The 22,636-nt window shown below is 45.6% G+C and overlaps 1 protein-coding gene across 2 annotated transcripts; it reads left to right on the top strand.

Annotated features, from left to right (window-relative positions):
• The first annotated feature begins 2,873 nt into the window (after positions 1-2,873).
• Positions 2,874-15,147, top strand: CBY2 (chibby family member 2). Of its 2 annotated transcripts, XM_059378212.1 has the most exons (3): positions 2,874-2,948; positions 3,249-3,329; positions 13,916-15,147. In XM_059378212.1, the coding sequence occupies exons 1-3, from the start codon at positions 2,874-2,876 to the stop codon at positions 15,131-15,133; spliced, it is 1,374 nt and encodes a 457-aa protein (XP_059234195.1). In that variant the 3' UTR covers positions 15,134-15,147. The 2 variants fall into 2 exon arrangements, with proteins under 2 accessions (XP_059234195.1, XP_059234196.1); XM_059378213.1 differs by lacking the exon at positions 3,249-3,329.
• Positions 15,148-22,636: the final 7,489 nt, after the last annotated feature.

Raw genomic sequence — 22,636 nt, 5'->3', positions numbered from 1 at the left:
CCAGAACTGGGAGAACAAAATTGCTGTTTTTTAAAACCATTCATTTCGTGGTCTTTTGTTGGGGGCAGCCCTAAGAAATGAACACAGCAAGCTCCCTCTTTATTTAGATTTCCCAGATCAGCCCCAAAGGGTGACATGCAGGTGCTTCTGTGAGGTGCATCTATAAAGGAAAACTGAACTGAGTTTTCTAATAGTATGGGATTGAACCTCTAGAGACCCATGGAGAGAGCACCAAATCCTAACCACTAGACCACCAGGGAGATTTAGAGACCCATGGAGAAACAGAAAACAAGTGTTGACAAGGATGTGGAAAACCTGGAACCCTTGTGAGCTGTTGGTGGGGATGTAAAAGGGTGATGTGGGAGCTATAGGAAGCCAGTATGGAGGTTCTTCAAAAAATTAAAAATAAAACTGTATATAATCCAGCAATCCTACTTCTGGGTATATATCCAAAAGAATTTAAAGCAGGATCTTGAAGAGATATTGCATGCCCACTGCAATATTATTTGCAATAGCCAAGAGGTAGGGAATGACCCATATGCTCATCAGTAGGTGAATAGATAAAGAAAATATAGCAATACAAAAGAATATAATGCAGCCTTAAAAAAGGAGAGCCTGTTGCAACATGGAGGAACTTTGAGGACATTATGCTAAGTGTAAAAGCTAGTCATGAAGAGACAAATACTGTGTGATTCTACTCCTTCAAGGTATTTAACTTGGTCAAAATTACAGAGATAGAAAGTAGAAAGGTGGTTGCCAAGGGCTGGGGGGAATTGGGAGGGGGAATTAGAGTTTCAATTTTGCAAGATGAAAAACTTCCAGAGATCTGTTTGCACAGTGATGTGAATGAAGATAGTTAACACTACTGAATTGTATACTTAAAAATGCTTAAGATCATAAATTTAATGTTACATGTTTATGACCACAATTTAAAAAAATGAAATGAAATTAAAAAAAGAACACTTGGAGAAGTTCCCTTTAAAATGAAAGTAATAACAATATTAATGATTTATTTTATTTATATATGTATATAAATAAAAACACACACATATATAAAAATACTAATAAAACATATCAGGCTTACTGGCAGATTCCTTTCTCTGGGAAGAACCTTGCTTTTCAGGGCAGAGCTCATGCTCCTTGGACCTCGAAACATCTTCTGTGGGAGGAAGGGCCTCAACTGAACCTGCCGGAGGTGACCAATCCATTCTTTGATGATGTGATTAATTACCTTCTTGGTTTTGCCATGCAAGTGTCTCTGCATTCTGTACACTGGATTTTCTTAAAAGCAAGGCTTGCTTGACATTTGGGTGTGGAAGATTCCAGGGCAGTTATGGTATCCCTGGATCTGCTGAGCCTGATCCAAGATGGCATAATAATGTGGATTTGGAGCTCTCTGCCTAATAAGAGGCTTAGGAAACAGAAGGTGGCTCTCACTTACAGTCTGTAGAGGCAAATGATTGGACAGAATTGAGGCCAGGGGGCTGGGCTTCCCCTTTCACGAAGCCCAGACGTCAGGACTGTGGTCTTGATATTATATCCACTGTGGGATATAATAAAAACACATGTTTGGTTTTTGTTCCTAGTTCCTGGCATGGAGGTCCTCAAACCCCTGGAATTTCTTTTCCTTTTTTTTTTTTTTTTTAAATTTTTAAATTTTATGTATTTATTTGGAAGAGAGAGAGAGAAGGAGAGATCATGAGGGGGCCAGGGGTAGAGGGAGAAGCAGACTCCCCACTGAGCAGGAAGCCTGATGCGGGACTCAGTCCTGGAACTCCAGGATCATGACTTGAGCAGAAGGCAGTTGCCTAACCAATTGAGCTACCCAGGTCCCCTGGAATTTCCTGAGTGATCGAAGTGCCTTTTTTTATTTGTAAGGAACCTGGCTGGGACACACCTGAGTTCATGCTCAAGCACTGACTCTTGGTGGCCTGTAGATGGCTTTTGGATGGGCACTGGTTGTGGGAGGAATCACCATGTGATTAGAGGATTGGAACTTTCAGCATCCTACCCGTCCACCTCTGGGAAGGGAAAGGTTTGTGCTGGAAATTTTCCATCACCAATGGCCAATGATTTAATCAGTCATGACCAGGTAATGAAACCTCCATAAAAACCCTCGAGTGATAGGGTTAGGAGAGCTTCTGTGTTGGTGAACACATGGAGAAGCTGGGAGGGGGGGTATAGCCTGTGAGGATGTGGAAGCTCCATGTTCTTCTCTCCCCATTCCTTGCCCTAAGCATCTTCCATTTGGCTGTTTCTGAGTTGTGTCTTTTATAATAAGACTAATTGTAAGTAAGGTGTTTTCCAGTGTTCTGTTAGCTGTCCTAGCAAGTTATTAAAGCTGAGGATGGGTTTGGGGGAACCCCTAATTCATAGCTGGTCAGTCAGAAACACTGATGGCCTGGGACTTGTGACTAGTGTCTGAAGTGGGGACAGTCTTGAGGGACTGAGCCCTTAAACTTAGCTGACCTGACACCAAGTCCAGATAGTGTTAGAATTGAATGAGGTCATCCAGTTGGCCTCAGAGAACTGGAGGATTTATCGGTGTCAGAAAATATCTCAGACTCCCTATCTTCTCTTGGTCTGGAATGAGTTCAGTTTGGGTTTCTTCCTTCTTGAGTGATACAACTCCAAGTAGATGATGCTAGCTCTAGAGAGAGGACAGGAATCTCAGGCCAGCCAGCCATGAGGATGGGAATAGCAGCAAGGATGACCAAACAGGGGCTAATGTTTGAGTTATTGTGTGTCACACTGACCATGACTGGACAGGTAGACACAACCAGGGTGAACTCTTCCTAATGGTCAGATGCCTCATTCCCACCTGTGATGCTCAGAGAGACCATGAGCCCTGAAAAACACCGTATTGTTTTGTGATGTCACCTCTGGAATGTTCTGAGTGTTTTGGTGACCAACTCCTGCATAGGACCTATACCTGGCACCTAACACTGGTATGGCTTTTTCCTTGAGCTAAAAGTAATAATCTTAGAAAAGATAGTAGGTATGGGTATCTCTGTTCCAAGGACTTTCTAGAAGGTTTTTACACCAACTATAATAGATGTCTAAATTTCTGTCCAGAGAGAAGCATCTTGTCACACGCCATCTTCACATTCTCAGACTCAGATTTTCATACCGTACATAGTTGACAAGAGGGGTTAAGTGAGTAGAAATTCTTTTTTTTCAGGTTGAGTAAGTGAGGCTCAGAGGATGGACTGGGAAGCAGAAATCGTCTTATTTTCTCTTTTCTACAGCACTCGAGGCCAAATATTACAAGAAAAAGAGATACCAGACCTGAAAGCCTAGAAATCCCAATCAATGTGGTTCTGCCTCAGGTACGGAAAATCACAGAAGAGGTTAACTTCCTTATAGCCCAAATAACCCTCTTCTTTTAAAACTGTAAGATACTGTAGAATGAGCAGAGTTCACTTAGCCACCGTGGGTCTTGGGTTTGTCATCCTACAAAGCAGGAAGGTGGGTCTGGTGACCTGGTAAGACCTTCTGGCCCTCATACCACTTAAAGTTTCTATGACCCTCTGATATAAACTACTCTTCCCAGACTTCGGTCTTGGTTCTTGCTGTTGGACAACCCTCCAGATTTCTGGGGGAGAATTATAACTGGGACCTGGAACCAAATGCAGATGGCTGAATCCATGAGTAGGAAGCCGAAGGCCTGGACCAAAAGGTACCAGGTGACTTGGAGGTGCCAAGAGAATTGAGGCCAGCTGTTTACCAAAGATAAGGGAGCAAGGGGGACTCAGAAGGGAGTCTGGTGAACGGATGAGGTCTGGACAGGCTGCAGAGTGTCAGGTCTTCTCCTCAGGTCTCCTAAGCAGCCGTTTCCTTGGTGGGGTTCTCCTGACTGGATTGTTCCTCCCGCGGCTATGTCACAAAGGAGGTAGCCTTGCTTCTCCAGAGGCACCTAAGGCCCTGTTGGAAGACCATGGCCGTGCAGCCAGAGGGGCTGAAATGTAGGCTGGAGGAATCGAGTGCAGAGGTAACAACCTGAAAGCTAGATGTGAGGTTGTGTAGGAACAGGATGGAGTGCCTGTGGGCCTCCTTTATATACATATTCATTTATGCTAACATGTATATTTAAATATATCTCCATATATAGTATATAACTACATAATGGTATATAATACATATAATCAAATTATTCATGTGTTTTCTAAAGTCTGCTCTTAAGGATTTTCTGAAGAACAAGATTACAAAGAAGACCTTCAGCATTGTTTTGATAGGTGGAGATAAGTGTAACAATCTTGACAAGTATGTTCAGCAGGAGGGAAAAACAGGACCCCAGAACATTCTGGCTCTTTCTTTTCACATCATCCTTGTAACTTTGCAATAAGCAGCCACTTCGTCTGTTTCAGCTCCCGAAGCCTAACACATAAGCTGACTTTATCCTGATGGTTGGACAGGAGGGCTTGCCTACAGGAACCCTACAGCTCTAGGAACCTTCTTTTTAGGTCTGATTTTTGCCTCTGAAATGCTGTGTCGTTCTGCGGGCCATTACTCCCCTGTGGGGGGGGTGTTGCTCCTACGGTTTGTTCATAGCCCACAAAGATCAATCTTGGCATCACTAAGGGACAAGAAGAAGGTGACAGCCTGGGGATAGGGGAGGGAATAGGATTAGAAATAGCGGTCTTGTGAGAAAGAGATCGGAAAAAGTCTTCTGTCTACACCTGACACAGCTCTCCCTGCTGAGCTCCCAGTAGGTGGCCAGCACAGAGGAGGAGAGAAGGGGAACGGAACTGGGGAACTGGGAATGCTTTAAGAAGGCTGCAGCTGGCTCTGCCCCCCAGCCCCCCGGCCCCCACACTTCCTGCACAGAAGGACCTGGTGATGCTAGTGTGAGGTAGGGACTGTAGAGACATGGGAACTGGGACGCCCAGCAGCCCCTCTAGTAAGGGCAGAGCTGAAGGGAGGGCCCACGCCCACTCTCTCCACTACACCCCTGCTGGGGCCGTGTCACATCCCTGCTCCCTCTGTTCTCTTGCCTTTAGGAAATAGTGCCTCCTCTCTCCGAATCCTTGCATGTATTTGCATGTGCTGCTTTTTCTGGCACCGAGCCCATCTGTTCTCGTGTGTCCAGAAAGTGCCTCTGGTTTCCCAGCCCCCTGTCATGCCGAGCTTGGGCTTCTCAACTACCCGGCATGTGCCTGTGCTTCACTGTGTTAGCATCCTTAGGTCTTCTCAGGTCTTACTGATTTTCAGTTTTTCTTCTCACATTAAACGTGTGTGTTTTCTGATCTATTTTCCAGCAGTGCATTCACCTGCCAGCCCTCAAGGTTTGTTCCTGCCCCAGCTCGCTGACCTGGTTCCTTCTGTTCTCCCAGGATCCCTTCGCTCCCCAGTGAGTGCTCTCAGTGAGTCTCACGGAGGCACTGTTTCCGGCGGGATCCTTAGGGAAGGGTCCAGATCAGGAGGAGATCCCACAGCACCGTCCAGCGTCCCTCTCAGGCCTCCCCTTCTCACTCTCCTTTGTTCAGGCTTGTTCTTCAAGAATGAGAAGCTATGGGATCTGCTGACACTCCCTGCCTCTCTCGCAGCTGGAATAACCTCTAGGAGGAGGATGTCAGGAGATCCTATGTTGCACAGTTACCCGAAACTATCACATATGGTGACATTTTTATCATTATTGCTCTTCATTTTATAATTCTCTTGGAATCAATCACTCTGACCTGCCAATTATCCTCTTACCTGTTAGCATTTATTAAAACCAACGTTGGCTGTATCATGGTACTAGGCAGCTGAATAATTTAACGGTGGGCTGGTGAGACTCAGCCTTGTTCCCTCATCTGAAATTTAGTAGCATACCCGGTTCTTCCTTCCAGCTTCCTGGGGCCTCTCAGCTTTACTTGTCTGGACAGTACCTTAGACGGCTGATGTTCTCTGATTGTAGCCCTCTGTAATGTTGGGAAAGGAGGTGTTTAAAAAACTTGGTTCAAGAGGTTTGGAGTCTACTGGGGCATTTGGACATCTCCTCTGGTCTGTGTAGCTCTAGTTTTCCTGGTGTGGAGAGAACTTTCGAAAATGTCAGCTAAGCCTGTGTATTTAGTGTCCAGTCCTTCCCAAATGCTTTAGTTAGCAGGCCACCAACCTCAGAACTCCATCCAACCTCAGAGCTCCACCCCGGAAGGTCCCACTCAGAGAGTCCTGTTCCTTAGAAACTCCACAGTACCCATAAGAGACCTTGGTCTTATCACCTCCCCTTTGTTCCTTGCCCTGCCTCCCCCTTCCCATTGACCATTTTTCCTCCATGCTCTCCATTTGCCACAGGGACAATGGGCAAAGGCACCCAGTAGTTGGTGATTTCAAGCATTTTCCTTGCAAGACCACTTATACTTAAAAAGGAGATGCTGGGGAGAGGTCCACACCTGATGCTAAGGAGGGATTCCCATCCACAGGTGGGATTCAGGCTCTGCAAGGGAAATGCCTTTCCCTTCTCTGGATCACTGACACCACGGCTTCGTAGGTTACAACAGTGAGCACAGTGTTCCTGAGGGCAGAGGCTCTTGGTTGTCTTCCTAACAAGATGATGGAAAGGTGTGATGGTCAATGGTATTCCCCTTCCCACATTCATTCTCACAGGCATCCATCCTTTCATGAAGAAGCCAAGCTTTCCTTCTTTCCTCTACTGCGTCTCTATCCATGTAGGAGGGCATGTCCCACAGATCAGGGTAGAGACAATCTTTTCTCTATGGGAAATGGGGGCCATGCCTGTTCTGGGGGCTTGGATTATGTTGCCATAAGCTCTACCTCCTAGGCTTAGAAGAAACTTTCAGAGCTCTCCTGAAAGGCCCAGACGTCCTATCAGACCTCAAGGACATCAAGGACAGATTCATTTAGCCCAGGAAGTGATACCACTGGCTGAAGAGGCCTACTGAGAAGGGGCTGGCTTCAAACACAGCCTGAGAAGTCCTGGGGTTTTGGACCTCATGTGTTTACCTACCTCACAAGCTCTCTCCTTGGAAAGCCCTTTGGTAGATAACTATATTTAGCATTTGCCACAGCACTGTAGGCCAGGAACATTGGTGTCTTACCAGCAGAACTGGTCATCTATTTGGTTTTTATGACTGCTCGCTTACCACTTTTTTGGCTTTTTGCCCCAACCCCAGGAAGTAGACAGAGTGGCTATATGTTTAGGTTCATTTCAGAGGTGGCATTTAGAGAATTGAAGTGACTCGAGTGCTCAAAAAATGGGACTTACTAGCCCAAAGCTTCCGGGAATTTGGGGCCTCTACCCTCACTGGATTATAGGTTCTGGATGGGGACATGAAAACCAGCATGCTTGGGCACAGGGGCAACCTCGCTTAAGGATTACATAGGCCTAGGGTTTTGTGGAATTCTCATGGGAAAGCCCACTGCTCTAGACTTTCCACCACATAGTCACAGCTGTGCAGTTTAAAAATATGAATTGAAATGAAGCTATAACTTCATGAAATCCACTAAATATATGAAGACATATGAAATCACAGCTTTTGTAGGCCATAGACGGTACAGCCTCAATGGTTTCGCATCATTCGATTGAATATCTCTTCCTTACCTTTTGTGTATTTTGGTTGATTAGTTCACTGGCAAGGACTCAATATACCTCCACTGTATGTGAAGCGTGCTAGGCATGTTATAATTTACTAACTAACTAACTAACTAACTAAGGGACAGTTCACTTCCTTAGAGAACTGTAGTTTACCATTTGGGGAGAAGATGGGACAGGGCAAAAGAGAACTACTGTGAAGGAATGATATCAACACATGCAAAATAAACTCTCTGGGCGTTGTGAAGAGCATGATTGAACGTGTGGTTGGAGGCAGAGATCCTGTTTTAAACCCTTGTTCTTCCCCCTTGCTGGCTATGCAATCTTAGGTAAAACCTGATAGTTCTTCTCTGTAAGATATTGCATGTGAATATGGAAATCAGTTAGTATATTATCACATAATAGTCATTAGTCATCATGTTAGTTCCCTTTTCTTGTTCTATAAATCTTCCTCTAAGAAAATCTAAGCACATTCTCTTCTGAATCTGCAGTAATCATCTTTGTAGCTCTCTATAAACAAAGAAAATGTCACACATTCTCCTTTATTTTTGAACTCTACAACAAACTCCCTGAAAGAAAGAGGGCAGATGTTAGTAAGGTTACGGTGGATAGTTGCACAGGTTGTGTACTGCAGTAGCTGTGACTGGCACTCTCTAAATTTGGTCATTGTACAAACATATGGGGTGGCTCTGAGTCATGTTTGCATCTCCATTTTCTAGACCTGGAAATGGAGACACAGAAAGAAATGATTCTGTAAAGTTCATGCCCTCATACAGTGTAGAGCCAGGACTCATTTCGGGTTTTGTGATGCCTGGTCCCCTCATCCCCATATCTAGGAACCTACATTAATGCCTGCTGCTCTTTGACCTCCCTCATTTGCACCACGCAATAATTGGTGCTATTCATTGAATTTTCAAATTGACTGAAAGTTCCCTGGAGATAGGGTCTGAGACCAGATGCCACATTAACGTTAGTTGATTTGTCAACATAAATGTGAAGGAAGGATTAGTCCAAGAACATACAAAGTGGAGATAGAATTAAGGTGGGGAGTTTTCACAAGGCCAAGAAGGAGCCTTTCTTTCTTTCTCTTTTTAAAATCCTTATTAAATTTTCTTTTTTAAAGTTTTTTTTTTATTTTGAGAGAGAGAGCATAATTGGGGGTGGGGGTGAAGGGACAGAGCGAGAGGGGGAGGGGGAAGCAGGCTCCCTCCCTGATGAGCATGGAGGCTGATGTGGCACCTGAGCCAAAGGCAGAGGCTGAATCAACTGAGCCACCCAGGCACGCCCAAGAAGGAGCCTTTCTTGAAGGATTAAGTCCAGCAAGGTCTGATTGGCATTGGGGAAAGAAAGAATTTGTCTTAATATTTTGTCTTGTCTTAGAGTTTAATCATGATTCCTGGCATCTCTGAAATGCCTGGATATTTGACATTTTTCCTTAAATCTCAGTTTCAGAAGAAGGTACTGATTTACTTTAGCCTCTTGATACTATCCATAGGATTATGGGTTTGATGAAACAAACCCTTATGTTCTTTAAACTTCAAAAAAATTTTAAAAGATTTTATTTATTTGAAACAGAATGAAAGAGAGAGAGAGAGAATGAGAGGGGAGAGGTCAGAGGGAGAAGGAGACTCCCTACTGAGCAGGGAGCCTGCTTCAGGACTTGATCCTAGGACTCTGGGATCATGACCTGAGCTGAAGGCAATTGCTTAACCAACTGAGCCACCCAGGCGCCCCAAAATGTTTTTGTGTTCTATGAGGCAACACTGGACTTGACTTCCTCCTTGAACCTGTCTGGGAACAGGAAGGAAAATATAGGACTAGTTACAAGAGAGCATTGGGTTCTGGGGAAGGAATTAAAGTGGTCCTATTAGCCTGTCAGTATTTTCTGGATCAAGTGCTGTGGGCATGTAACTGGGAAGATACAGAGTCTGTGTGGGAAGCAGTGGCCATTTAAAGGAGGGGATAGGATGTTAACATTAGTAAAGAGGGTTGCTAGGGCCATAGTAGTGCCCACTTATAAACATAGATCCATTAGACCAGAGAAAGTTAGACCAAGAGAACATTTGGAGATCGTGTCACTAACCCCTCATTATACAGATGTGGAAACCAAGGTCAGAGGGTGAGAGGACATGCCCAAAGTCACCTGATGGCATGCATAAGGATTAGGGCCCAAGGACTCAGATTATTCATGGTTAGGGATCTGTCACCCCCCGGTAAGATTTTATTTAGTGCATTTCTGCTGAGGGGACAGTCAAAAGGTCCTTGGGTAACCAAGGCAGAATCAAAGCAGCTGGATATGGTGATTTAAAGACCATAATGGATACTCTGAACAGTAATAAACAGTGGAAAGCACTAATTTTTCTTTGGATGTTTAGCTAGATCAAGTTGCATATCTCTGATTGAAATGAAATAATCACAGGGGCACCTGGGTGGCTCAGTGGGTTAAAGCCTCTGCCTTCAGCTTGGGTCATGATCCCAGTGTCCTGGGGTCAAGCCCCACATCGGGCTCTCTGCTCCACGGGGAGCCTGCTTCCTCCTCTCTCTCTGCCTGCCTCTCTGCCTATTTGTGATCTCTGTCTGTCTGTCAAATTAAAAAAAAATTCTTAAAAAAAAAATGAAAGTCATAAAATAGAAAAGACAACTGGGGAAATTTGAATAATGATTTAGTATTTGCTGATATGAAGTGATCATTGTTAATGGTATTGATGCTTTGTTGAGAAGATATGCATCAATGTATCTATGGGTAAAATGACATGATGTCTACACTTTTCTTTAAAAGAACGCGGTAGCGTGGGCGTGGTGGCGGCATTGGGTGGTCGTACAGCTGAAAGGCACGTGGGTAGCCTGGACTTGGTAACTGTTAAAGCTGGGTGAGGGGTACATGGACGTTTACTGGGCCCTTCACTCTCTCTTTCTCTGTGTATGTTTGACGTTTTCCATAATACAAAATTAACACAAAAGTATTTTCACCCCCTAACTATTGCAAGTCTTTTGTTAAATACACGGTGATTTCCTGGGTGTGTGCTTCACCCAAGTAAGCTCAGGCAGCTGGGACTGGGTTGGTGACTTGAACGGGTGCAACTTACACTGGTTATTTAACTTCGACTCTGAGTTTGCTTCTCCATCTGTAAAATGGGAATAATGATAATAATACTTCATGAAGTCAGGGTTGCAAAGGTTAAATTAATTCAGTGCACAGGTATGGCACAAAATGGGAGCTCATTATTTGTTTCCTTCTTCCTTTTTCTTCTCAAGATTGGGATCCACACTGTTGACTAAAGCCACCATTTCCACAGTAATGTTTTATAGAGTGAGACCTTGCTGTGATCAAGGCCTGCAAAGGAGGGAGAGGACCTCTCACGACGTGCTCCTTAGTGATTGTGGCTAGTCTCCCCAGAAAACTGTGACCAAGGGACCTTAAGTAGGCTGGGCTGTCCACAGTGAAGTTCATTCTGGTCACAGGTTCAGCCACAAGAGCAAAGGGACTCTCCCAGTTGAGAAAGGTGAAAACCATAGAGGCTGGATTTATTTAAAGTAAATAAGGTTCTGATTGCCCAATGCCCCTGGACCATCACTATCTAGAAGATTAAGCACATATTTTTAAAGTTAATGACATGTGCTTATTGCAAAGTTAATAGCATAGAACTGAACCTCCTATTTAGCTAGCTCTTTGGGTCTTAAAGAATTCACGCCAACATGATAGACCGTGCAAATTATATTTTCTCTCCATACCCATATATATAATGCAGATAACCTGACTTGTTTTCTATCTTCTCTATCTGTAAAATTGTGAAAATAACCTAAGAAATGAGGAATTGATATTTGGAGGGCATTGCAATGTACTTAAGATGAAAGTTTTTCTGTATTTAGAAGTAGCTATCATGATCCTTATTTTTATTTAAATTCATTGCTGCAACTGCTGTCTTTTCTCTGGGACACTTCCCACCTGTTCACCACTTTCTGAATACACCTCAGAATTCTTCCATTAGCGAAACCTACTTTTCTTGATAACAATACCTTACATTTCTATGGCACTTGGCAGTTTTAAGAACACATTTACAATCGTTATCTCATTCAGTCATCACAATGGTGTGGTGTACCAAACAAGGCATATGTTTTTATTTCCATTTTACAGGTACATTTCACTGATTTTAAATGTTGGGAGGTGTCTTTTTCTTTAAAAAAAAAAAAAGATTTATATATTTATTGTAGACAGAGAGAGACAGTGTGTATGAGTGCGGGCAGAGGGAGAGAACCTTCAAGCAGATTCCTGCTGACTTTCGGAGCCCGACATGGGGCTCAATCCCACAAGCGATGAGATCACAACCTAAGTGGAAACCAAGAGCTGGATGCTCAACCAACTAAGCCACCCAGGCCCCCCTTGAAGGTGCTTTTAAGATCAGGGAGTCTGGCACTCTCTTTTTCACTAGCAAAAAATTGGGGTCTCAGAGAGAATGAAAATTTCCAGTTTCACACTATCAGCGACAGAACCAGGATGGGAATTCTTATGACTCCCAGTCTCAACACCTTGGCTTTTAACCGTGGTGTAAGCTGCATCTGGGCAAACGGCACATTCTAGCTGATTCAGAGCTGTCCTAACCACCAGCAGCCAGAATTACTGAGGGAACTTGTTGGAAATGCAGATTTCTGGACCATGACCCATACTAAGTAAATTAGTCTTATAAGCAAAGAACTCAGAAATCTGAATTTAAGGGGCACGTGGGTGGCTCAGTTGGTTAAGTGTCTACCTTTGGCTCAGGTCATGATCCCAGCCTCACATCCAGTTCCCTGTTCAGTGGGGAGTCTGCTTCTTCCTCCCCTCTTACCCTCCCTCCCCACTCATGCTCTCTCCCTCTCTCTCAAATAAATAAATAAAATCTTTTAAAAAATCTGCATTTTAAAACACACTCAGCTGATTATTCTATAATGGAACGTGTGAAAGCTACTGGCTTATTGGATTTAAGCTCTGTGGCTCTAATCCCCTTTTACATATGATGGTCTTGAAATGTATGGGTCACCATCATGAATTCCTCTTTGTGAATTCCCTGGTGTCCTTTGCTGTCTTCATTACCACAAGTTAACCTCTCTCTGCTCAGTGATATGTCTGTGATGGTGCCCTTCTTTTCCAAAATTACATGCTGGATTCTCCTTTGAGTCTAACACTCTGTTGGCGGATGTGAAAGGGGCTGCTGGAAGGACAGACTCAGGGTGGCTGAGACTGAAGGACGGGACCGAAGGGGGCTGGGGAGCCGACTAGGTTGATGGATAGCACCGCCATTTTGGACACAGTGCTTTGGGTGTCTGTTGGGGTGATTCCTGCTGCCGGTGCCCATTGTGGGTACATATCTGCAGCGGGGGTCAATTGAGAGGCGTGTTTGTTCCTCCTCTAAGGTGACGGAAGTGTGCCAGAGCCCACGTTTCATGCTTTCATCCATTATCCCTTTTCATCCTAAAAAATAGCTCTGTGAAAAAAGGCAGTAGATAAAGTTATCCCAAGTTGAAAATGTGGAAACTGAAATGCAAATAACTTGTCATATTCTTGTAACTGACAAAATAGTGGGGCTGGGAATCACGATATTTGTTGACTCCAAGTCAATGCCTTCAACCTACACAATATATATGTGATGGCAAGTATTTTTGAATTCCCTATTTTTGTGTTTGCCCACTCACTGAAGCCCGTAACCATCCAGTCAACCCCTGTGGCACTTTGTTGACCATTCACAGACGTGCACAAGGGTACAAAAAACTTAAGCCCCCTGATGCGCACATTCTAGATAACGACACTTGTTTCTGCTCCCACACTGTAAAATTATGTCCTTTGTACAATTAATGGAGCGCCGCATTTTTTACATTTTTTGTGCTTTTTTGGGTGATTTTATGGTTTCAGATGGCCCCCCAGTATATTGAAGTGTCGTCTAGCATTCCTAAATGAGAGAAGACGTGAAGTGCCTTATGGAGAAAGCACGGGTTAGATACGCTCTGTTCAGGCATGAGAGACCACACTGTTGGCTGAAAGTTCAATGTTAACGAATCAATAATCCATACTAAACATGTCTTCAACAGAAACACATATAATACAAGGTTACGTATTGACCGGTTAACAGAACCGTGGGCTGGCAGGAACCTAGCCCTCCATTTCTCCTAGGAGCAATGGTTTGGTATTCATGACTTTGGTGTTTGCAGTCACTTTACGGAACAGAACTACTGCAAATAAATGAGTGTCTGTTGTATTTCCTTGACAGGACTCCCCGAGGCCCAACACAGAAGCGTCCTCTGTGGCCAACCAGGATTATCAGACTAAGCTAATTGTGGGCTACCGTGTGAGGCAGACGGGGTGTCAGCTCCTTCACTAACTCTGGTCTTCCCTGTTCTCTCCCACAGAGGGGCACCGCCGAGCCTTTCCTGAGGCTCCACAACTTGTACCCCACCCCGCGCTGCGCCCGGCAGGCCGCCCTGCCCCGGCTGAGCCGCCGAGTGGTCAGCCAGCACTCCTACCCGCTGAATCGCTTCTCCTCGGTGCCCTTGGACCCCATGGAGCGCCCTACCTCCCAGGCGGACCTCGAGCTGGATTACAACCCCCCGCGGGTACAGCTCAGCGATGAGATGTTTGTCTTCCAGGACGGGCGGTGGGTAAACGAGAACTGCCGCCTCCAGTCCCCCTACTTCTCTCCGTCCTCCTCTTTCCACCACAAGCTGCACCACAAGAGGTTGGCCAAGGAGTACCTGCTGCAGGAGGAGAACAAGGCGCTGCGGGAGGAGAACAAGGCGCTGCGGGAGGAGAACAAGACACTGCGCAAGGAGAACAAGATCCTGCAGGTCTTCTGGGAGGAGCACAAGGCCACGCTGGGTCGGGATGAGAGCAGGGCCTCCTCCCCACTGCTGCACAAGGACACCGTGGCCCTGGAAGTGGTGAAGAAGGACACAGCCTTGCAAATGCACCACAGCAAGGAGAACAGCACCCTTCAGCTGCTCAGGGAGGAGAACAGGGCCCTGCAGCTGCTGCTGGAGCAGAGGAAAGCCTACTGGGTCCAGACGGAGGAGAAGGCGGGCCCCGGGGAGGAGGCCAAGCCCATCGCCTCGCCCCATGAGGAGCCCCACGTGCCCGGGCTGCTGCCAGACCAGAGCACAGGCCTCCCCTCCTCTTTTGAGGAGTCCAAGGGGTCCCCGACCCCCCAGGAGGACTCCAAGACCCTCCGGGTCCTGCGCCAGATGGTCAGCAACCTGTCTGGCTCTTCCAGGGACGAGGAGGTTAAGGCTGCCTCCGGCCTGCCCGACGGGGGCCAGTCCCTGGAGCTGCTGAGAGAGATGAACCAGGCACTGCAGGCCCTGCGGGAGGAGAACCAGAGCCTGCAGATCCTCCGCGAGGAGAACCGGCTCCTGCAGGAGGAGAACAGGGCCCTGCACGTGCTGCGTGAGGAGCACAGGATCTTCCAGGAAGAGAACAAGGCCCTGTGGGAGAATAACAAGCTGAAGCTGCAGCAGAAGCTGGTCATCGACACAGTGACGGAGGTTACCGCCCGGATGGAGATGCTCATTGAGGAGCTCTATGCCTTCATGCCCGCCAAGAGCAAGGACCCCAAGAAGCCCAGCAGGGTCTGAAGCCTCCAAGGAGCACAGGGCACAGAGCGCTCGGCCAAAGAAGAAGACCTGCCTTTTGTCCATCTCCCTCACCATCAGCCGCCAGCTCGTGTCCACTGAGGAGCAGAACCACCACCTTTCTAAAACTCACGGAAGTAATAAAGGCGCGAGGAGGCTGGGGCCAGTTAACATCATCAGTGTGCTTCTCTGGCTTCTTTTTTTCCCTTTTTCAGCAGTTGTGGGTTCACAGTGAAATGGAACCAGCAGTACAGATTGTTCCCATAGATCCCTGTCCCCATGCGTGCACGGCCTCCCCAGCGATCCCACCAGAGTGGGGCAGTGTCACCGCCGAGGAGACTACGGCGGCATGCTGTTATCGCCCAGGGTTCTCAGTTTCAGCTAGGGTTCCTGCTCAGTATTGTGCCTTCCATGGGTTTGCACAAATGTATCATGACACGTGTCCACCATTATAACAGAAGTGCATTTTCACTGCCCTAAAAATCCTCTGTGCTCTGCCTCTTCTCCCCTCCCTCCAAGCCCCTGGCAACCACGGAGCTTCCTACAGTGTCCACAGTTTTGCCTCCTCCAGATGTCATCTACTGGAAACACACAGTATGGAGCCTTTTCAGGTTGGCTTTTTTCACTTGGTGATATGCTTGTAGGTTTCCTCTGTGTCTTTTCATGGCCTGATAGCTTATTTCTTTTTAGTGCTGAGTTGTATTCCATTGTCTGGCTGTGCCACTGTTCATCCATCCCCCAGCTGAAGGACAACCTGGTCAAGTTTTGGCAGTTAATGAATCTGCCTTCTTTTGTTCCCCAACCCCAACCCCCCAACCCCAGTCTCTTCCTTCATTCTTGTCTGTTTTTTCTCTCTCATTTTGTCCTATTTTTCCTTCTTTTTTCTCCTACTCCTGTGCTCTCTCTCTTGTCTTTTTCTTTCATCATCTTCCATTTATGAAGCTATGGCATGGTTGGTGGCCTGTGGGAGAAGTTCCTCTAGGCTAGGGCTTTTCAATTGCAGTGCCAGTGACACTTGGGGTGGGTAAATCAGGGCTGTGGCGGGGGCGGCTTTCCTGCATGTTGGATGTTTATCAGCACCCCTGGTCTTTGTCCACTGGATGCCAATAACAGCTACCCAACCCCCATCTGTGGATGACCAGGGGTATCTCCAGATATTGCCAAATGTCCTTTACCCCCAACATTGCTCTAAGTTTCTCAAAGTATATTCTTTGAAACACCAGTCCTTGACATGCTCTGAGACAATAAAGTTTTCCATGGGGAGAAATGTTGTTAAAATCAATCCTTTCTGGCAGATTCAGAATCATACTCCAAGTTGAAGGATCTGAGAAGTCCTGCAATGAAGAAATCCGCTTAACTTTGGGAAACTCAGAATAGCTCAATTTTATTTGATCTCGAAACCTCTTTTTATGTTATCCTGCTGTTCACCCAGTGTGGGAAGGGGTGCCTGTGCTCTCCCCAGCTCTCGGATCATATCCCTATTCCCAGGTGCTTGCCCTCTGCTTGTCCATGGTTCACATTTCCCAGTTGGATATAAGTGGTGGGGCAGATGACTGCCAGACTTACTGGAGGGAGGCACAGAGGCTCAAAATTCTGGGCTTTGATTCCCATTTCAAAAGCTGGACAGAGTGTAGAACCAAGAGGTTGAAAGGAACCCCTGGGTGACTACAGAGGGAGTTGGGCTGAGTTTCCCAAACCTTGCTGTATAGTGGAACCACCACAGGGGCTTTGAAAAATGCTGCTGTTGCTGCTGCTGGAAACCATGTTCTTTCTAATGAATGGGATTTTGAGCCCTGGGCTGTTTGTAGCACACAGAATGTTGGTCTGTGGAGCTACCCACCCCCTTCCTCATTCACATTCAGGTCTTCTCCAGTTTGAGCTGTGATCAGTTTCTCTGGGTAAATAGTTGTTTTCAAATTCCTTACTTTTCATGTTTAAAAGTTCCCCAGGTGTTCCAGTCTGCAACAAAGTTGAGGAACCGGGGTGGTGGTCCTTGAGCTAATTCCTTGGACTGATTCTCAGTATCCTGCTCCACTCACTCGCTATGGGTCTCTACCAGGAGAGAGGTGTGAGGGAAAGGAGGAATTTGCCCACTTTGTGGTTGGGACAGACAGGAGTTGGGAGACTCTAACCTCACTCCTAACTCACTGTTCATGCTAGCTAGATTTCCGAGCCTTGAATAAGCTCCAGAAGGTGAGACAAAGGCAGTTACCCAGCACTTGCCACTTGATGTGACCCCCGTGATCTTTGGTTCATGGGAGGCAAGCAGTACTGTTGCTTCTCCAGCTAGAGAATCTGGGATGCCAAGAATTGTGAGAGGTTAGCCAGCTAGTAAGAGCCAAATTGGGACTTCAACACAGACTCTGTGGCTGCAAATCTCAAGCTTCTTTTAGATCACATTGCCAAGAAAAGCTGGTGTCCAAAAGTTAAGTTTAAAAATGGTTTTTGGGCCTATTTTCCAGATTCGAGAAGTTGTTGAGTCCTACCCAGAATAGCATCAGAGATCCCAAATGAGGGAGAATGATGAAAGTATTTTTTCTTACCAGTTGGTGACTACATTTCTAGTCTATACTTAGGAACAGAGGGGACGGATGTCCACACAGAGGCTCAGTAATTCATTCCCCTGTTGCCACCCAAATCTGAGAAATAGGAAGTTGTTGCTAACGGACCTCAGGCCGTTGGCAGTTTTTTTTTTTTTTTTCCATTTGGCAAATGCGTCATGCAGGATGTCATGGTACGCCATACTCCATTTAAGTCAATGTGATAACCCCAGGGGGTAGGATTTTTTCTTCTTCATTTTTTTTGATGAAACCAAATTGATTTCTGTGATTCCAGACAACTAAAAGACAAAAGACAGGTTCTCCCCATGTTTGTGTTACAAATATTTAACTTGGATTAATCTATGTATCAGCAGTTGGGAGCTTTCTAGCCAGCTGAGGGAGCTCAGAGGACTTAATACTACTTAACAATGTCACCTTTCTCTGTCAAGCCAAATCTAAGTGAGTGAAAAATTAGCAAGACAAGCCACAAAATGTCATTTTTTATGGAGTGGGGAAGATTTACTTCAATACAACATTTCATTGTGTAGTGCAATCTGTGACAGATTAGCTAACATTCCGTGGGAGCTAACTTCTTGTGGAACAGAGTGAATTTCACTCTTCAAGGAGCACTTCCTGTAAACACCTCTGCTCCCTCCTTAGTTTGCCTCCTTGAGTGCCTCACTAATGGCTGAGGCTATTTTCTCTTTGCAGGGAAGGTTTGCCCTCAGAGAGCTAAGCATTCTTTCTCTGCCATTTGGCCCTTGGCCTGGCCAACTGGCGCCCTTGGTAGCTGGGGTCAACTGACCATTCCTACTGAATTGGCTGAATCCTGTCCTTAGGACTATGCAGCGCCCATTAATTAAGGGTCAGGTCAAATGGAGACTATTCACAACCTACAACAACTGGCTAGTTAATGGAAACTGAAGGTTGCCAGAATTAGTGCAGGGAAGGAATTCCAATGGGAAAATCCCCTATGTGAGGACAGTCATTCTGTGGTTAGCAGAGAGAGCCAATGTGAAGAACCAAAATCAAAACAACTCTGATGAAAATCTTGCCAGCTTTGAATGCTCAGATTCTATTCTTGAACTCTCCCCCTTTCTAAGGACTTTTCATAAAACGGAATGACCTCAGTCTGCCTGTGGTGAATGCTTGCTGGAGTCCAGTGTGACTTCAGGGAGGCACCTGGGAGGAGGGCACATGAGGGCGAGGTGTCTGATGGAGGAACGTGGACACCCGAAGTCCTCAATCACCATCAGCTTATTGTCCATGGAGTTGAATTTCTGATTCATCAGATGGGATGGCTCTTCCTGAAAGGCCAGAGCATTTTCAGAATATTCTGGGTCTACCAACACAGCTGCTGGAAACCATGTTCCTTCCGATGAATGCGATTTTGAGCCCCTGAGCCGTTTGCAGACCACAGAATGTTTGTGTTTGGAGCTGCCCACCCCCTTCCTCATTCACATGCAAGTCTCCTCCAGCCTGAGCTCTTATCGGTTTCTCTGGGTAAGTAGTTCTTTCCAAATTCCTTCCCCTCTTTGTTCACTCACACAATGGCCTTTGTAACCAAGAACAAAGTTAGGAGCAGGTGACAGATTATTTTTAATGCTGCCAAGACAAGTGGCTGTTTAATTTTTGACATTTTCTCTCTCTAAGCCTGCCTTTATTCTTTGCAGATGGGGTGACTCAGAGCTCTCCATCAGAAATCCTCACACCATGGCAAGATTCAGTCCAAATCTTTTTCAGACACCGGTCAGTCCTCATGTGGTAACACTCTGTGGAGTAAAGTAGAATTGCTGGGTTTTAAGTTACTTCTTGTGGCCGATGATTGGGCTGTCCTTGACTTTCCCTCTCCTCCACTCATTTAATCCTTCACCAGGTCCTATCTCCTACCTCCAACACAGCCCTCGGATCCTTCTACTTCTCATGATTCCTATGAGCGTGACCCTAGCGTGGCCACCGTTATCCTCTGGGCGACTGCTCCAGCTCTGCATTCATCTCTGGATCTTCAGTGTTTCTTTCAGCCCATTTTCCATGTAGCAATCAGACTGATTTTCTTATACGTGGAGATATTCTCCCACTGTTTCCTTACTTAAAATACATCACTACCTTTCCATGGTGGGTCTTTTTTTTTTTTTTAAGATTTTATTTATGGGGTACGTGGGTGGCTCAGTTGTTAAGCATCTGCCTTTGGCTCAGCTCAGGGTCCTGGGATCGAGCCCTGCATCGGGCTCCCTGCTCGGCAGGAAGTCTACTTCACCCTCTCCCACTCCCCCTGCCTGTGTTCTTTCTTTCACTGTCTTTGTCTCTCTCTCTCTCGTTGTCAAATGAATAACATCTTTTTGTCAAATAATCTTTTTAAAAGATTTTATTTTATTTTTTTAAAGTTATTTATTTATTTATTTGATAGGGAGAGAGAGATCACAAGTAGGCAGAAAGGCAGGCAGAGAGAGAGAGTGGGGGGTAGCAGGCTCCCCACTGAGCAGAGAGCCCGATGCGGGGCTTGATCCCAGGAATTGAGACTCCTTCAGAATTCAATATAATTTAACCAAATGATCTCCTTGTCTCTTGGAGATTGAATCCAGAGAGGAGAGATCCCACCTCCTGGGAAGAGCAGGCAGAGTGCTAGGGAAGATGTACTTGGCCTGGTGAAAAAGGATGGGGACACCTGTGCTGCCAGGTGGTTGGAAGGAACCTTCTGCAGTCACGATCAAGCTGTTGGGTGTCAGAACCCAACAGCTTCCCATTTTTCCTTGTCTTTCATGGAGATCTCCAATCGGAACAGCTTTGCATGAGCAGTGTGGAATTCAGAGGCAGACCTCTGGGTACCTATCTAAGCTCTACCACTCACTGTGAGACTTTGGGCAAGGCAACTCTCTCTGCCATGGTTTCCTATCCTAGTGAAAACAAATGGCACCTGCTTACCTCAGTTAGCTGTTCTTGCATCATAAACCTGTTCTAAAACATAATGGCTTCCGAACCATTTATTTTAGTTGGGTTGGATTCAGTAGGTCAGTTCTGGTCATGGCAGGACCCGCTCCACCTACGGTCAGCTGGCGGGTTGCACGGTGGCTCTGATTCCAGTGGTTCACTGGCAGTTAGGGCCCCCAGCTCTCCTCCATGTCGTCTCTCATCCTCCAGCCAGCTGCCCCAAGCTTACTCCCATGGCAGAGGCAAGGGTGCAAGAGAGAGAAAGAGCAGTAAGCAAGGTCTCTTGAAATCTAGGCTGGAACTGGTCTGTCCTTTTGCTGACCACCTTCTAGAGGCAAGAACAAGTCATGAGGCCAGTTCAGATTTCGAGGGATGTGAAATGCACTCCATTGCCTCCTGGATATAGAGCAGCCATTAATCCATCATAGGATCTATGGGCTGTTGGTGAGGATTAGGCGAGAAAGTACGTGGGAAGTGCTTAGAACTGAGACTAGCACTTTGTAAACTCAAGAAGTTTTACTCGTTTTTATCATAGTAATCCTTTTTTAAGTGCATCTTTAAGAAAAATTATAGAAATTAGAACAACTCACAGAAAACTTCTTGATAATTTTTTGGTGTATTTAGCTACAATAATCTTTTTTTGTGGTACTGGAAGGCTGTCTAAAGTTGGCATCTGAGCTCCTCATTATGCTCTTAAATGCAGATTTATTGTGAGGATTAAATAAATTAATGTATGCAAAATGATTAACTCAGCATCTGGAATGTAATAAGCCCTAACGAATGGTGGCTATGATTATTCTATTATTGCAACAGGGTCAGTGACTTGGAAAAATCTGCCTTTTACCCAGGCTCACTTTGTCGCCCAAAACTAATACAGATCGGCTTCAAATGATGCTGAGAACTCAGATCTAACAGGTGGTTTATGCACAAAGTAGAAGAACAAAGCTTTAGGATGGAAATTTTCTCACACACACGTAAGTATAATGAGCCTCAATACCTTCATTATGCGGCTTCCCAGGATCAATCCATGGCCAGTCTTCTTTTATCCTCCCCTACTTCCTTTCTTTTGGTAGTTTTTAGAAGCAAATCCCAGATGTCACATAAATACTTCATTTTGTTTCATTTTAAGGAAACATAACCACCATATTATTGTCATGCCTGTATCCAAATTAACCCAATTCTTAAATACTAATACCTAGTTCACAATAAAACTTCTCCCATTGTCCATCAGAGTCAAACTAGATGCATATATTGTGTAAGAAACCCAAGTGTGTTTTACAGGAGGAGACTTCTGTGCAATTCCTGGGGCAGCCAGAAAGGGCAGGTATTATGCAAGCCCGGCCTGCCAAGGACATGAAATGGGCCGGATATACTCTATAGGTGCAAACCAGTGTGGTTTCCTGAGCCTTTTCTGCATCTTCCAGGGAATGTTAATGGTACCATTCGGTGTGTCCAAAGCCACATTGATTTAGAGCTATTCAGAAAGGTGCTCACTAGAGTTGTGGTGTGATGTCCCAATAGTGGCCAGTGGTTAGCTTCATCAATCTTAAGGTCATTTGAAAGAATTGAGACCCACAGCGTTAATTTGACACCTGAAGTCTTGGAAAGACTAGAAGCAAAGAAGCTGCTTGTGCTGAGGAAGGCCCCCTGCAGTGCTCTCAGATCAGCAGATGGTGGGTGGCCCCAGGCTAAGGAGAATTTAATGTCAGGCTGTCACACCGAAAATCAGATTTATTTCTTAACATTTTAAAATTGTGTCTCTGTAAGGGTTTGGCTCTGGTAGTCAGGACTGGGGAAAAGAAGAGAGGATGCCAAACACCCTTCGTGTATGTGGGTCTGAAGGAGAGAATCTTAAAAAACACAAACTCTTTACTTCTGTATGTGTGGTATGATTAATGGGGAAAGATCTTGGTCTTTGGATAAAATAGATGTATGTATTTATACATTCATTCAATACCTAGGCTAGAAACCAGACAGCTATGCTGACTCCATTCTCTCCCCTCCCCCCCACATGTAATAAATCACCAAATTTGGCCAG

Source organism: Mustela nigripes, chromosome 15 (genome assembly GCF_022355385.1).
Source record: "Mustela nigripes isolate SB6536 chromosome 15, MUSNIG.SB6536, whole genome shotgun sequence".
NCBI lineage: Eukaryota > Metazoa > Chordata > Mammalia > Carnivora > Mustelidae > Mustela > Mustela nigripes.
Note: the sequence above shows the minus strand (reverse complement) of the source record. Positions and strands in the feature narration are given on the sequence as shown.